This window comes from Glandiceps talaboti, chromosome 17 (genome assembly GCF_964340395.1).
Source record: "Glandiceps talaboti chromosome 17, keGlaTala1.1, whole genome shotgun sequence".
Classification (NCBI taxonomy): Eukaryota; Metazoa; Hemichordata; class Enteropneusta; family Spengelidae; genus Glandiceps; species Glandiceps talaboti.
The window spans coordinates 15,260,466-15,273,537 of NC_135565.1; the positions used below are offsets into that span (position 1 = coordinate 15,260,466).

At 34.1% G+C, this 13,072-nt stretch overlaps 1 protein-coding gene across 2 annotated transcripts in view; it reads right to left on the bottom strand.

Moving 5' to 3' along the window:
- LOC144447997 (prelamin-A/C-like) overlaps positions 1–13,072 on the bottom strand; it is a 36,282-nt gene that overhangs the window by 16,821 nt on the left and 6,389 nt on the right. For both annotated transcript variants that reach the window (XM_078138139.1, XM_078138138.1), the window contains exons 2-9: positions 9,145–9,284; positions 8,114–8,298; positions 7,408–7,690; positions 6,673–6,858; positions 6,054–6,179; positions 4,928–5,142; positions 4,093–4,283; positions 3,267–3,444 (exon numbers count right to left, since the gene is read on the bottom strand). In XM_078138139.1, the coding sequence (XP_077994265.1) occupies positions 3,267–3,444; positions 4,093–4,283; positions 4,928–5,142; positions 6,054–6,179; positions 6,673–6,858; positions 7,408–7,690; positions 8,114–8,298; positions 9,145–9,273 (1,493 nt within the window). In that variant the 5' untranslated portion in view covers positions 9,274–9,284. The remainder of the gene's footprint in view (positions 1–3,266; positions 3,445–4,092; positions 4,284–4,927; positions 5,143–6,053; positions 6,180–6,672; positions 6,859–7,407; positions 7,691–8,113; positions 8,299–9,144; positions 9,285–13,072) is intronic.

Genomic DNA, 13,072 nt, shown 5'->3' on the forward strand with positions numbered 1-13,072 from the left:
TTAATTGTTTTTACTCTTAAACTAAAAAATGTAGCTGGGTTATGATAATTGTGTTTATAGACTCAATTATAGATTTTTCCCAGGATATTGATGAGTAAATAAAGTGAAAACAAGTAAATGTTATATGCAAATCAAGGTCAAAGGTGAACATTGGAATCTGATGTAAAATAGGTAGTTTCATTAGTTTCATTTTTATAACAGTAATAAAGTTACAAATCACTGCTCAGTACTACTTTTGAACAATGTACGTATACATTTCCGACATTAAGTTTATATTTCATATGTTGTACTTCAAATTTACAAGATCAGCGTAGTTTTACAAGTCATGGTCGATTACATGCATGCGCTGTACGAGTGTGTTACATGTACTTAGAACATAACAAGTTTTCGGGCAGGTAGAACACGGAGATGTCCACTTCTGGGTGGGTGAGCCCATTTGGAAACAAGGGAGGACCTAGAGAAGGGAGGAGCAAAGGTGTCACATAATTAATCAGTGGTTCAGGGTGGTAATTTCCATATATGGTAAAGAGTTAGGCCAAAGGTGAGTCCAGATTTCTATATATGGTAAAACTCAGGAGGATTAGGTCAAAGGTGAGATCAATTGCCATATATGGCAGTATTATGAAAATTATAGCCAGAACAATTACCATATATGGATAAACATGCAAATTAGGGTCGTAAGTCATGTTGGCTGATTAAAAAGAAACTTTTTTGGAATATTTTTAGACGTGCTTTATCAAAATATAGCAAATAGGAGCATTAATATGTAAAGGCAAACTATTTCATAATCAAGGCATTAGCTTACAGAAAAGGAATTTGTAAGATTTGATAATTGTATCAAAGAATTACTTTCAAATTCATTATAATTTAAGCTACAAGTCTATCAATCCACTCAAGAAAGGTAAGAAAATGTTGATAGTATAGTAAGTTACATTTTTGTGAGGAAAAAATAATACAAAACAGAGTGTGAAAATAATAAATATCAAGCTAATGCAGGCAATTTGTAAATTTTGTAGTTAGTATTTAGAGAAATTAGTAATTACTTTAATTTTTGGTATTAGGAGGAGAGTGGCCATATTAGGTTATTTTTGTAGGAAAGATTTTGAACCACTGAAAAATGACATGTGAATCCTTGACATCCTCTGAAAATGTACTGCGGAAGATGGAGGAGGGGGGGGGGATAAAATACAGACAGGTGGCTTTGTCACTGAAATACAGTTTCATTTTGATGATACGGAGGTATCATCATGGAGACAAGCCTATCATGTTACTGATTTTTAAGTAACGAGTAATCTGTGTAAGGTAAGTCATGGATGCAATCAACCAATTATATAACCATTGTTGTCATGTCATGTCTTGTCTGGGGTGGGGTGGGCTGGGGTATAGGTGGAGGGTACAAATCAGACATGATTTTTAACAGGCAAAGAAAGTCGAACATCAACTTAAAGGATCGAGATATAGGAATTGTTGCATTTTTTTAAGTTACTCAATAAAATATGGCAATATTGGTAATAATTTTGGATCTTTATACTATATCATTCTGTGTGTCAAGTAACAAAGGTTTTCATAATCTTTTTGATTGACTTTTTCTCAAAATAAACTACAGTTCTAATTCACAACAAAAATGGCATGTTGTTTTGTTCAACACAACAAACACAAAACACATAAATGCAGTGTGTTGGTATTAGTATGAGGGAATGGTACTAACATCTAGGTAGATGATGTGCTGAAAGAAATCTGGCAGTAGTTGAGGATAGATAGAATGTGATTGAAATGAGAGATGTCAGATAACGAAATGACTTCAGTCTGAGATAGTAATAATCAATCAATCAATCAACCAACCAATTAATTTGTCAATCAATTGATAAATCAACCATTCAAGTGATCATTCAATTAATATGTATTCAATGTTGTTCCATTCTAAGTCCAAATGGCTCCAAGGAAAGACATTTACTGACAAATTAACTTTCACATTTGAATACAAGTGCTCATAAAAATCATCAACATTTTGGCTAAACTGTCATTTGCATTTTTGTGCCTTTTTTTAACCTTTTGAATGTTTCTGTCAAACAGCTTAAAGTCAAAGGTTAAGTTGAAGAGATGGAGTGGACAGGTAAGACTTGTATTTGAGTTAAAATACAAAATATTAACTAAAGTTTGTTCAATCTTGAATTACAAAGCTTAATGGCAAAATATATGAAATGCAAAGATTATGCAAATTATAAGTGCAGTATCCATAATAATTATAAGCAGGCAGTGTGTGTTTTTAAAAAGAATGGTTTCATATAATCATTAACAGGAACAAAAATATATCAGGATGATTTGAATTATGTAAATTTCATGCAAATTAAGAGGTGACAGACAATATATATAATGAATAAACAGACAAAATAATATAAATCAAATTTGTGAAAAGACAAAAAAAAAATACATGACAGACATAAACATAAAGAAAACAAAAAAGCAACAAGTATACAGACAAAATCATAAAAATAAACAAATGACAGAAAATAGAACTTATAAGTGTAGGTCACAGACAGTGGGCCAAGATCATGAAGATCGTACTGAACTGAATCGTACGGGTGACTTGTATGAATCAAAAGCTGTCACATGGACTTTGTTTTTGCACAGAAAAAAATCCTTTCTATTCTCATAATTGATGTTGTATGGCAAATACTTCAATGAGTGTGTAGCGTTGGGCAATGTCATACAAATAATGAATGAAGAGAAGGAAATAATGTCGCTGTTCGGTGGAGTTGTATATTGCTCTGTTATAAGGTGTGTGTAGAGTTGGAATAGTGACTATAGTGTTCACGCTTGACAAAATCAAAATAAACAAAAACAACAAAAATAAAGAATTCAAAATGATAATATTGAGACAATCTATTAAAGTTGATTCCTGTATGTAAGAATGAACCACAAAGTATAACGACTCCCACCATCTTTATCCACATTTTCTGCAAAATTTATATCGTTTACATAATTTTGAACTTTGGTCTGTATGCTCATGTATTCAATACATCAAACATTAGTAAAAGTTACCCCCTCCCCCACCCCGAAAAGATTCCATTTTATTGTGATTTATAAAAACATGACTTATTTATGATTTCTTTTACCTAAATATTCAATAAAATATGTCAATATTAACTAAGATATGATTAAACAGACTCTGACATTTAAATATTCTGAGAATTAGAAGTTTGTAAAGATAAAACTACCTTTGTTTTCAGCCATACATACAAGCATAAGAAATTTAGTGTGCTTACCTTGCTGTGGCTGTTGTGTAATCATGGGTTGTAGCTGCAAACTTAGGGGGGCTTGATTTGGGGTGTAACTTTGGGTAATACAAAGTTTCCTTCTTTAGGTCACTGAACATGGAGTCAAAGTAATCCTTTCCCTGACCCATCGTTGAGGGCGCTGGAACGGAGGCTGGTCGAACTGGAGCTACAGAGAAAGGAAATAGTCATTGCCACCTTCATTGAGTATAGACAGTTATTAAGATGTTTGCAGGTACCAGGGACTCATGGGTGAAACTTGAAGAGAGTCGACTCCCAATGAAATGTATTGCGTCCCGGACACGGAATAACGCATTAACGTGAGTCCTGAGTCCACAGTAGCATGTAAGCCTATAAAATTTATGGAATCAATTTGTATAATATTATGAAAATTATAATCTAATCTAATCTAATATGATCTAAAGCATTCAAACATAATCTAATCTAAGCTAATCTGATGTATCCTACCCAAATTTAATCTACTGGAATCTAACCTATTCTAATCTAATCTAATCTAACCTACTGTAATCTAACCTAATCCAATCTAATCTAACCCAGAGTAATCTAACCTAGTTGAATTGAATCTAATTAAATCTAATCTAATCTAATCTAACCCAGAGTAATCTAACCTAGTTGAATTGAATCTAATTAAATCTAATCTAATCTAACCCAGAGTAATCTAACCTAGTTGAATTGAATCTAATTAAATCTAATCTAATCTAATCTAACCCAGAGTAATCTAACCTAGTTGAATTGAATCTAATTAAATCTAATCTAATCTAACCAAGTGTGTTATAATCAAATCTACATAATGTACCTTTGGCTGTTAAACTGGTGCTAAACCCAGTGGTATTGGTGAACTTTCCAGTCGGCACTGCCATGGTTACACGACTACTAGAGTAACTCATTGGTTGTGCTCTTGGCTGGGTAGTCAAGGAGGTAGTGAACCCGGTAGTGTTGATTGGCGGAACAGAGACAAGATTACTTCCACGGGAAACATTACGTAACCTGTAAGAAAATAAAATAAATGTATCCTGTCAGAAGTGTGACACCCATTACTGTGGTTGCAGCAAGATGCTGCAAACCTAGAAGTGACTAAAATGCCTTCTTGTCCTTCAACGCAATGCAATATACCACTCTGGTAATTGGGGAAAAAATTGTCTATGAAAACTAGCTGAAGATTATAAAATTGCAAAATTTTCATGGAGTGAAAATATCTAGGTTTACAATATAGAAATGATGTTCATAACCAGATCACATCAACCACAAAATTTTACTTTACAACCTACCACATGAGGGCACTATTCGTTGTAAAGTTATTGACAAGCATTGACCAAGAATAATATGATCATGCAGTTAAGGTCTATTATGTTTACATTTTGTTTGCGTCTTCAACACTAGAGGGCTATGCTTTGTAAAAGGTCTATATGAATACTTGTTTTCTTCACCCTCTATGAGTATTTTCAAAGATTCTATTTCAGCTCTGATTGGTTGGGCTTTGCCACTAGGGGCTCTGTTCTGTGAAAAGGTCTATATGAATACTCACTTGTTTTCTTCACCCTATATGAGTACCTTCAAAGATTCTATTTCGTCTCATTAGTTATTTGCCGCCAGGGGCTCTGTTCTGTGAAAAGATCTATATTAATACTTACTTGTTTTCTTCATCTTCTACGAGTACTTTCAAAGATTCTATCTCAGCTCTGATTGGTGGTTCTTTGCCACTACCAAGTTCTTGGAGTTTGTAGATCAAGGTGTCTTGTAACTCCTTCAACTTCTCCTCCAAAGCACGAATATGTACAGATGATTTCTGACGTTCTTGATTGAGATTTTCAATCAAGTCAGCGTTGTTGTGTTCTAGCGTTCGGACCTACAAAGAAACATACATGGTGATAATAAATATATGTCTATGAACACAAAATGGCTATGCGACTCGTGGAACAAAATTCCTCCATGTAACTCGTGTGAAAATAAGGTGTCAATATTCACAGATTTGTGTATGTTCTTATAAATTAAAGAAACTCAAAGACACGTACCCTCACTGTGCATGCGATATCATTTTTGATCAAATCAAGTCTTTCAGCCATGGAATAGTTTGTCAGCTGACAATGTAGTTTATGGTACCATCATCAACTCTTTCAAGTCAAGGCTAGACACTGGATTGCAATGCCATTTCTCTATGATCTCCAGACCAGGCCAAGCCCAGACCTATAGACCAGACAAGGCCAAGACCCGGACGAGGCCCAAGCTCAGGACTAGGCCATGACTAGACTAGACCAGACCAGACAAGGCCCAGGTCTACGTCCAGACCCAGATCACACCAGACAAGGCCCAGGTCTATGTCCAGAGCCAGACGCAGATCAGACACAGCCCAGGCTAAGACCCAGATCAAACCATACCAGACCATGACAAAAATAGCCCAGACCCAGACCAGCCCAGGACCAGACCAGACCAGTCCTCTATCCTACCAGGTCCTAAATTATACAGCTGAGTTGATCCAGGGACACAATGATTCATATCTTGCTCAAGCACTTACTAGCTAACCAATCAGAAACAAATGCCAGTGGCATCGGGCTCGATCCAGCAAAGTGTAGAATAGATGAGAGCTAGCCCACTCCATGACCTTCTCAACTCCACATAAAAACACACAATACATCCATACAAAAAACTAATACAACTACATGTATAGATCACTGAATAACAAATATACAGACTGAATATCTTAAACTGGATTTTAAATCATAAATGTCATAAATTGAAGTTATACATCGAAAACCTCACCTTGCTCTGAAATGAATTCATTTCTCTGTTGTAGTCATCGATTTCACCACAAAGTCTCTTATTCTCATCAGACAGTCTAGCAATGTTAGCTGCATCTTGGTCCATCTGAACACGCAGTTCATGTAACTATAGTAACAACAAAATGAAAAGTTTTTATCATGACATGCATACAACTCCTACATTAAAGCTAGTCAACAATGAAATGCATGTAAAATAACAAGAAATCTCACATGAACTATAGCTTTGGATATTTTGAGGTTGTATCAAATTTCTTCAAGTTGCATTGTCTGTAACAGAGTCACAGTTGTCATGTAGACTTATGTACAAACTGTATGGCAATTAAAGTTTCAACTCATTGATTTGTGGCAATTGAGCACAATGTAATCACGAAATATAATCTCCAGAATGCAAAGTTCAGAAAACAACCCTTTTTACACATTTATCAATCTTTGGCAATGTATTGAGATACAAACACGGACTTGGTATATGTTGTTTAACATTAATTTTTCAAGTAGGAAACCATGATAAAATTGTTTTATAAATCCAAAATCCAAAATAAATATCCAATCCTCATCCATATGGCCACTTTAAATGGTGGCATTGACTATAGTATACTTACATTCTTGGCATACTGTGCTTCAGACTCATCCTTGTATTTTTGTAGTTCAGCACTTGCTGCATCACGTACCCTTGCTAACAATTCATGTAGGGTGTTGTCACTCTTAGCCAATTCACGAACTCTACCTTCCAATTGTAAAATCTGTGTATCTTTGTCATTCAAGCGACTCTTCAACTCAGCAACTTCCTAATATGGAAATAGTTAGGGGTGTCATTTGCATATGTTGCTTGATTTATTTTATTTTTAAGAGTTCCTAAATCCCTGAAGTAGTTGGATATCAATGCCTACTTTACATTCACTTATTACATAATATGTCATCAAATGACTGCTGTATATAAAACAAGAGGCATACATATGCATGCCAATGACTGCCTTACAAGGAATAGGAATCATATATATTTGCAGAGCAAATCACTTCCTTATATGGAATAAGAGGCATACATTTTCCTTATATGGAATAAGAGGCATACATATTTGCATATCACATAATTTCCTTATATGGAATAAGAGGCATACATATTTGCGTATCCAATGACTTCTTTTCTTCCATACTATAGCAATATACTTAGTTCAGCTGTACTAAAAATGATCCAATCGGGATAGAAAGAAAGTCTGTGTTTCCCGTTTGGGATAAAAGGGATATGCCTGACTGAAGAAGTAAGATTTTAATAGTTGGATAATGTACCTGTAAGGTTTGCTTATGAATCTACAAAACAACAACGTGATAAACATTACCTCAGCATTGACTTGATTACTGAAAGCAAACTGCTTCTGTAAATTTGCCAACATATCCTGAGCTTCTGCCCTTGCTAATTGTTCCTTCTCGTATTTCCGACTAACATCTTCGTAATCACGCAACAGACCATCGTATTCTCTTGTTAAACTGGTTAACTTCTGGGCTAAATTTTCATTTTCTGCTCTAAGCTGGTTAATTTCTGCATCTTTTCTTGCCACAATTTGTTGTAGGTTAGCTAACTCGTCTGCCAAACCTCGACTTCTTCCCATCTCAACTGTCAGCCTACAAAAGACAGATCATGAAAATTTATGAGTTTTTTGTCTCTATGGTGTTGTCGGTGGCAGAGTACATGTAAAATTGTCAGTGTTCAGGTGAGATTTTCAGCATTTGGATGGGGTTGTTGGTGGCTGAGTGGGGTTGTCAGCATTCAGATAGGGTTGTTGGTTGGTATTGAAATAACACAAAAAAATTGGGGCCATCTTGTTTTCAACAATAGTATCTGTTATTCTCATAGTCTTAAAACACAGTATTCAGTGGCCTTAATTGAATTCTAAAATGACTTACATGTAATTCATATAGTTTTGTTCAACTTCACTGAAAATGGCTTAAGAAATCTTGAACAGCGTGACAGAAAAGATTAGATATTTGTTTCTGAGGCACATACCACATTAATTCATTTAAAAATCATAAGTAAACACATCTTACTTGTCCTGTAGTTCGGTAGCCAATGCACCATTTTTCTGTGCTGCAACTTCAAAGCGTTGTTTTTCACCACCTAAAGTCTCTAGTTCTCTTCTGATTTTATCCAACTCTCTTTCATACAAGCCCTTTATAACTCCAATTTCTTCTTCTAAATTTTTTATTGCATTCAGAAGAGCTGTTGAGTCGACCTTGAAACAAAAACATTTAAATTTATGAATTATTTCCAATGATCTTTTTATTAACACAGCAATTTTTTGTTCCCTGTTTTTCTGTCCTTTTTTAAACAACAATCTTTTTTTCTTTGTATTTTGTGGTGTAAATCTCCAACCTTTTGATACTATATTCCTGTCTTCCCTTCATAAATCATAAATATAAATATATATAAAAATAAATATAAATATATTTCTTCATTGGCTGTATAAACCATTCAAGTGATTTGAATGCTATTTTCAGGAAATTAGTCTCTTTGCATATTAATTATACATCTCTGACAATTACGGTTTCCATGTGTAACCTGTGTGTATCTGTTAAATATGTCTATAAGTTGTAGGCAAATGTGTTTAAGTTCCTTTCCCGATCTGTCTGTCTGTCTGTCTGTCTGTCTGCTATCTATATTAATCTACATTGTAGCTGTCTGTCTATGTACTTGTCTGTCTGGCTTTGTTTTATAATCTGTCTGCATATCTAGCCATCTATACATGTACATGTATATGTCAGTCTGTTACAGTTTGTCTGTCTGTTTTACAGTTTACCTGTTAGCCTATCTATCCATATATGTCTGTATGTCTATCTGTCTATTATTATATCATATTATACAGCAATTATATACATGTACAACACAATGATGTGTACATGTGCACTGTCTGTCTGTCGATATGTGTTTGTTTCTCATTACCATACAGTGAAACATAACATGATAATTACAGTCTGGCAATCTTGTCTGTTTCTCTCTCTGTCAGTCTATCTGTTTGTCTGTGTCACTTTCATTAACTACCATACAGTGTTACAAATGTACATCATAAACAGTTTCATACCTGGTTGGCTTCTTCCCGTGTTTTGCGTACTTTGGCAATATATTCAGTAAATCTATCATTTAAATGTTGTAATTCAACCTTCTCCTGCTGCCTTGTCAGAGGAGCTGGTGGGTATACGTAGTTACTCATTGTGTCTCAGTCTATGAAGAGGAAAACATTTAACAACATTTGATGTAAAATGGAGTTAAAAAATGCAGTTGGAAACCTGCAAGAGATGACATTTAATAGATACATTGCTTTCAGGCAATATTTTTTGGCCGAATGAAAAAAAAAATTGGAGAACAATATACTATACAATGGTGATTTTGAATATTTTGACTTATGACATTTCAAGCTCAACATAACAAATTACAAATTTAATTGACACAAATTTGTATTGCTGTCACTCGTGATGTGGAATGACCAGAAAGTAAATTTTTCATTCCAGGATTTAAACCTTGCTGTTGTAATTTGATGTGATAACAGTGACTTGTTTTTAAAAATGTCTACCACAGGAGGGGAAACCCCCTCTAATATACCAAAAACAATTTCTAGCATGGGAGGGGAGGGGGAAACACCCTCTAATATAACAACAACAATTTCTAAGCAAGGGAGGGGGAAACACCCTCTTATATAACAACATAAGCATTGGTAGAGAGGCAACATATTATTGGTGATCATGCACTGAAAGATTCTGTAATCCGAGAAATATTCACTACTAAAAATGTTTGCAAGTTTACAGTCTTCAGCTAGTTTGCAATTCTTACGAATTACGAAACTGGTAATTGTGTTCATGTCCAAAAAAGTGTTTTTTGTCACTACCCAATATGATGTGTTGAATATTGCTCAATTTCTGTATTTACCTCAATTTCCTTTGTTTATCATTATTTTTCCAATAAATAAAATGAAGGTAAGGTAAATAAAGAAATCAAGTCATACTACCACATCAGATTTTAATCAGATTGGTCACTACCCTTCTTATGTTTGTGTTATTGTTGTTTTTTCAAGCGAAATTTGCAAAAATAAGTCATAAGGCAATATTGCTAATAAACAATTAATGCTTGTAATGTTGTCAAACAAATAAATTGATAGATACAGGAAAGGTTACTTTATTTTATTGACACATACAGTCTATATTTCCTGTCAGATTTCTCATTCAATCACACCACAAGTATAGCTAAAGCATTACACTGAGTACACATGGTTTAGCCATAGCTAATTTTCTATTTGTTTCTCAACATAAATTTAGAGATGATTTAATAGTTCAAGGAGAAAAGTTCAAGATTAACTAAAAAGTGTCCTGCGTCATGCATTCACTGTTGTATTTTCTTATCAAACAGTGTTGCTGTAATAAAGCCAGTGAAATACTGTAAACCTGTAATTTTTTGCTAAATTTCTGTTTATTTTGCTAGAAAACAAAAAATACAAAAATAAGTAGCGACTGAAGGTTGCCTTCTGAGATACATACATGAAGTTGAACACAATGTACCAGTCTGGTATTATTAAAATTAGTCTTTGAGTAGTAGCCGAAGACTACAAAATTGCATAATTTTCTAGTAAGTATTAGTGAAAATTACATTTAGATTTACAGTACTTTCTTTTATTTAGAATGAACTGATGAAAGGTTCAAATGCCAGCACCTGCAGCCCTACATGTATGTTAGTCAGACCACTATTCTCTATGGTGGTCTGAGGTTAAAAGTCAGGGGATTCTATCCTAGGTTATTGTATCTGTGGAGCCATGAGGATTACATAGGATTATTCTTTTGTTCTATACTAACTTTTTCTTAAGCTTTGCCAGACAACTGTTTTTTCACACCTAAAGTTTTAATCCTAAATCAAACTGCAGGCCTGGCTATAGTAGTATCCTTGTGTTGACAACTAAGTAAAAGAATTTTTAAAAATATTGCCTGCAGCAGCTCTGCTAGCTCAGAGACTAAATGGCTGTCTGGCTTGAAAATGGTGTTAGCCAGAAACCAATACATGTATGTAGTCAGATGGGCAAGTATGTGGGTTACAGAAGACATAATTAGCCAAGAGACTTAATTAGCGTCATGGAAATACAAACATGTACCTCCCACATGAAAGTACTTCAATGGTTAAACACCAAGACAAGTCACTGTGGTTGTAGGTTACAGCTCTATACACGTACTTTGAATGTCAACATCAGGTGAACACCAAATATAAATCAGAAAGGCATTGTTGCATTAAATACATATAGTGACATACATTGAACATTCACATTTTACTACCAGAGTTGTCATTACAAGTATTAGCAACATTAGATACTAGCACACTAACGATTTCCAATTTACAATCTAATTAATTATTCACAATATTGATTCCTTGTATGTGATGATAATAAAGAAAACACATGTATGTATTGTTTGCCATCAATTTACTACAACATTAGCATTCTGTATCAGCATGACAGTTGTTTACACTCTTGTATCATAGCAACCATGGGGTCATATCAAGGCCACACAAAATAAATATATTGTTTCTTTCATCATGTTCATGTTAATCATGGCAGTACCAAGTTACTGAAAAAAATCTTTTACTATCTTTCACCTGCAGCAATAATAATTATATATGTGCACCAATGGGACTGTTTTTATCAAGTAAAGATTTCTCAATTTCTTTGGTACAGACAGTGTTTGTGTTGTCACATGTATTTTGTAAAGGTGTCAACCATAAGTAGAAACATAAAAAATTATTGAAGTGGCCTGTTGCTATGGTTGCCATTGTGTAGGAGGTTGACTACCTGGGTTGGGTCATGCAAGAGTGCATGTATTCGAACTCAACATTTTAGAGTCAAGATACTCTGAATTTAGAGTGACAAACATTTATGTACTCAGTGTTATGCCTTATAATGATGTATCACCTGTTTTTGACAAGTTTAAATTATCAAGTGATATCTGTATTGATGTAATGAAGTAAAAAACAACACACAACTACATTTATATATTGTTAAATACCTTGGTGGATAAACTCTCATACAAGCGACCATGGCAAGACTTAAACTTAAATGGATTACATGTACATGTACATTGTATTGTACTGGGCTGTAACACAGTAAAAGTGACAAAAACATAGTGTTCTGAACACCAAATGTCACATAGTTTACGTTAGTCTGTCTCCATCAGGTTACGACTCATTTCCATGACAACCTTTTCATTAAAGGGGCACAAACTGAGTTATACATTTTTTGGGGTGAAATTTATACTGCATATTTAAAAGTCACTCATAGTATTCTACTTACTGAAGCATACATAACCATCAGTTGCAATTGATTGAATTCAAATATGGCCCAATTGGCATTAAGATATATAAACAATCCGATGATGTAATTTATCATTTGTATAAAAAAATGCCGAAGAATCCATACTTCGCAATAAACTGTTCTAACAATGCCAGAAGGCAATTGTAATGCCATAGATGGCATGCATTGACAATAATAGTATACCGTAATGTCAGCTTATCATGTAAGTATTTTCACTTGAGAGTAAAAAGTTTATAAACGCAGCTTGTGCCACTTTAAGTACATGTACTAATCTCAGTTGCTAAGGACTTCTTCCTACATACAGTGTAAATTGAAATAGTCAAAATTATCATATCATATTTTTTACAGTATCTCAAAACTAATTACTATCTTTAATGAGACTGAAATTTAATAAGCAGTATATTTTGATGAGATAAAAGAATTGATGAAAAAATGGCAGTTTAATTCTCAGTACCTACAATAGCATGTTACATTAATTTGTACCTCGTGGTAGAGGATCAAAATAGAACAAGACAGTCGACTTATTTTCACTCGTGCCTATAGTAACGTGTGTGAAGCTTATGGAGCGGAAATTGTGGTGTCAACCAGGAAATCAATGTTCCTTATTTTTATGATGTGCCTTAGGCAATAATATTCTATTTCAGGTACCAAGAATTAAAGAAGACAA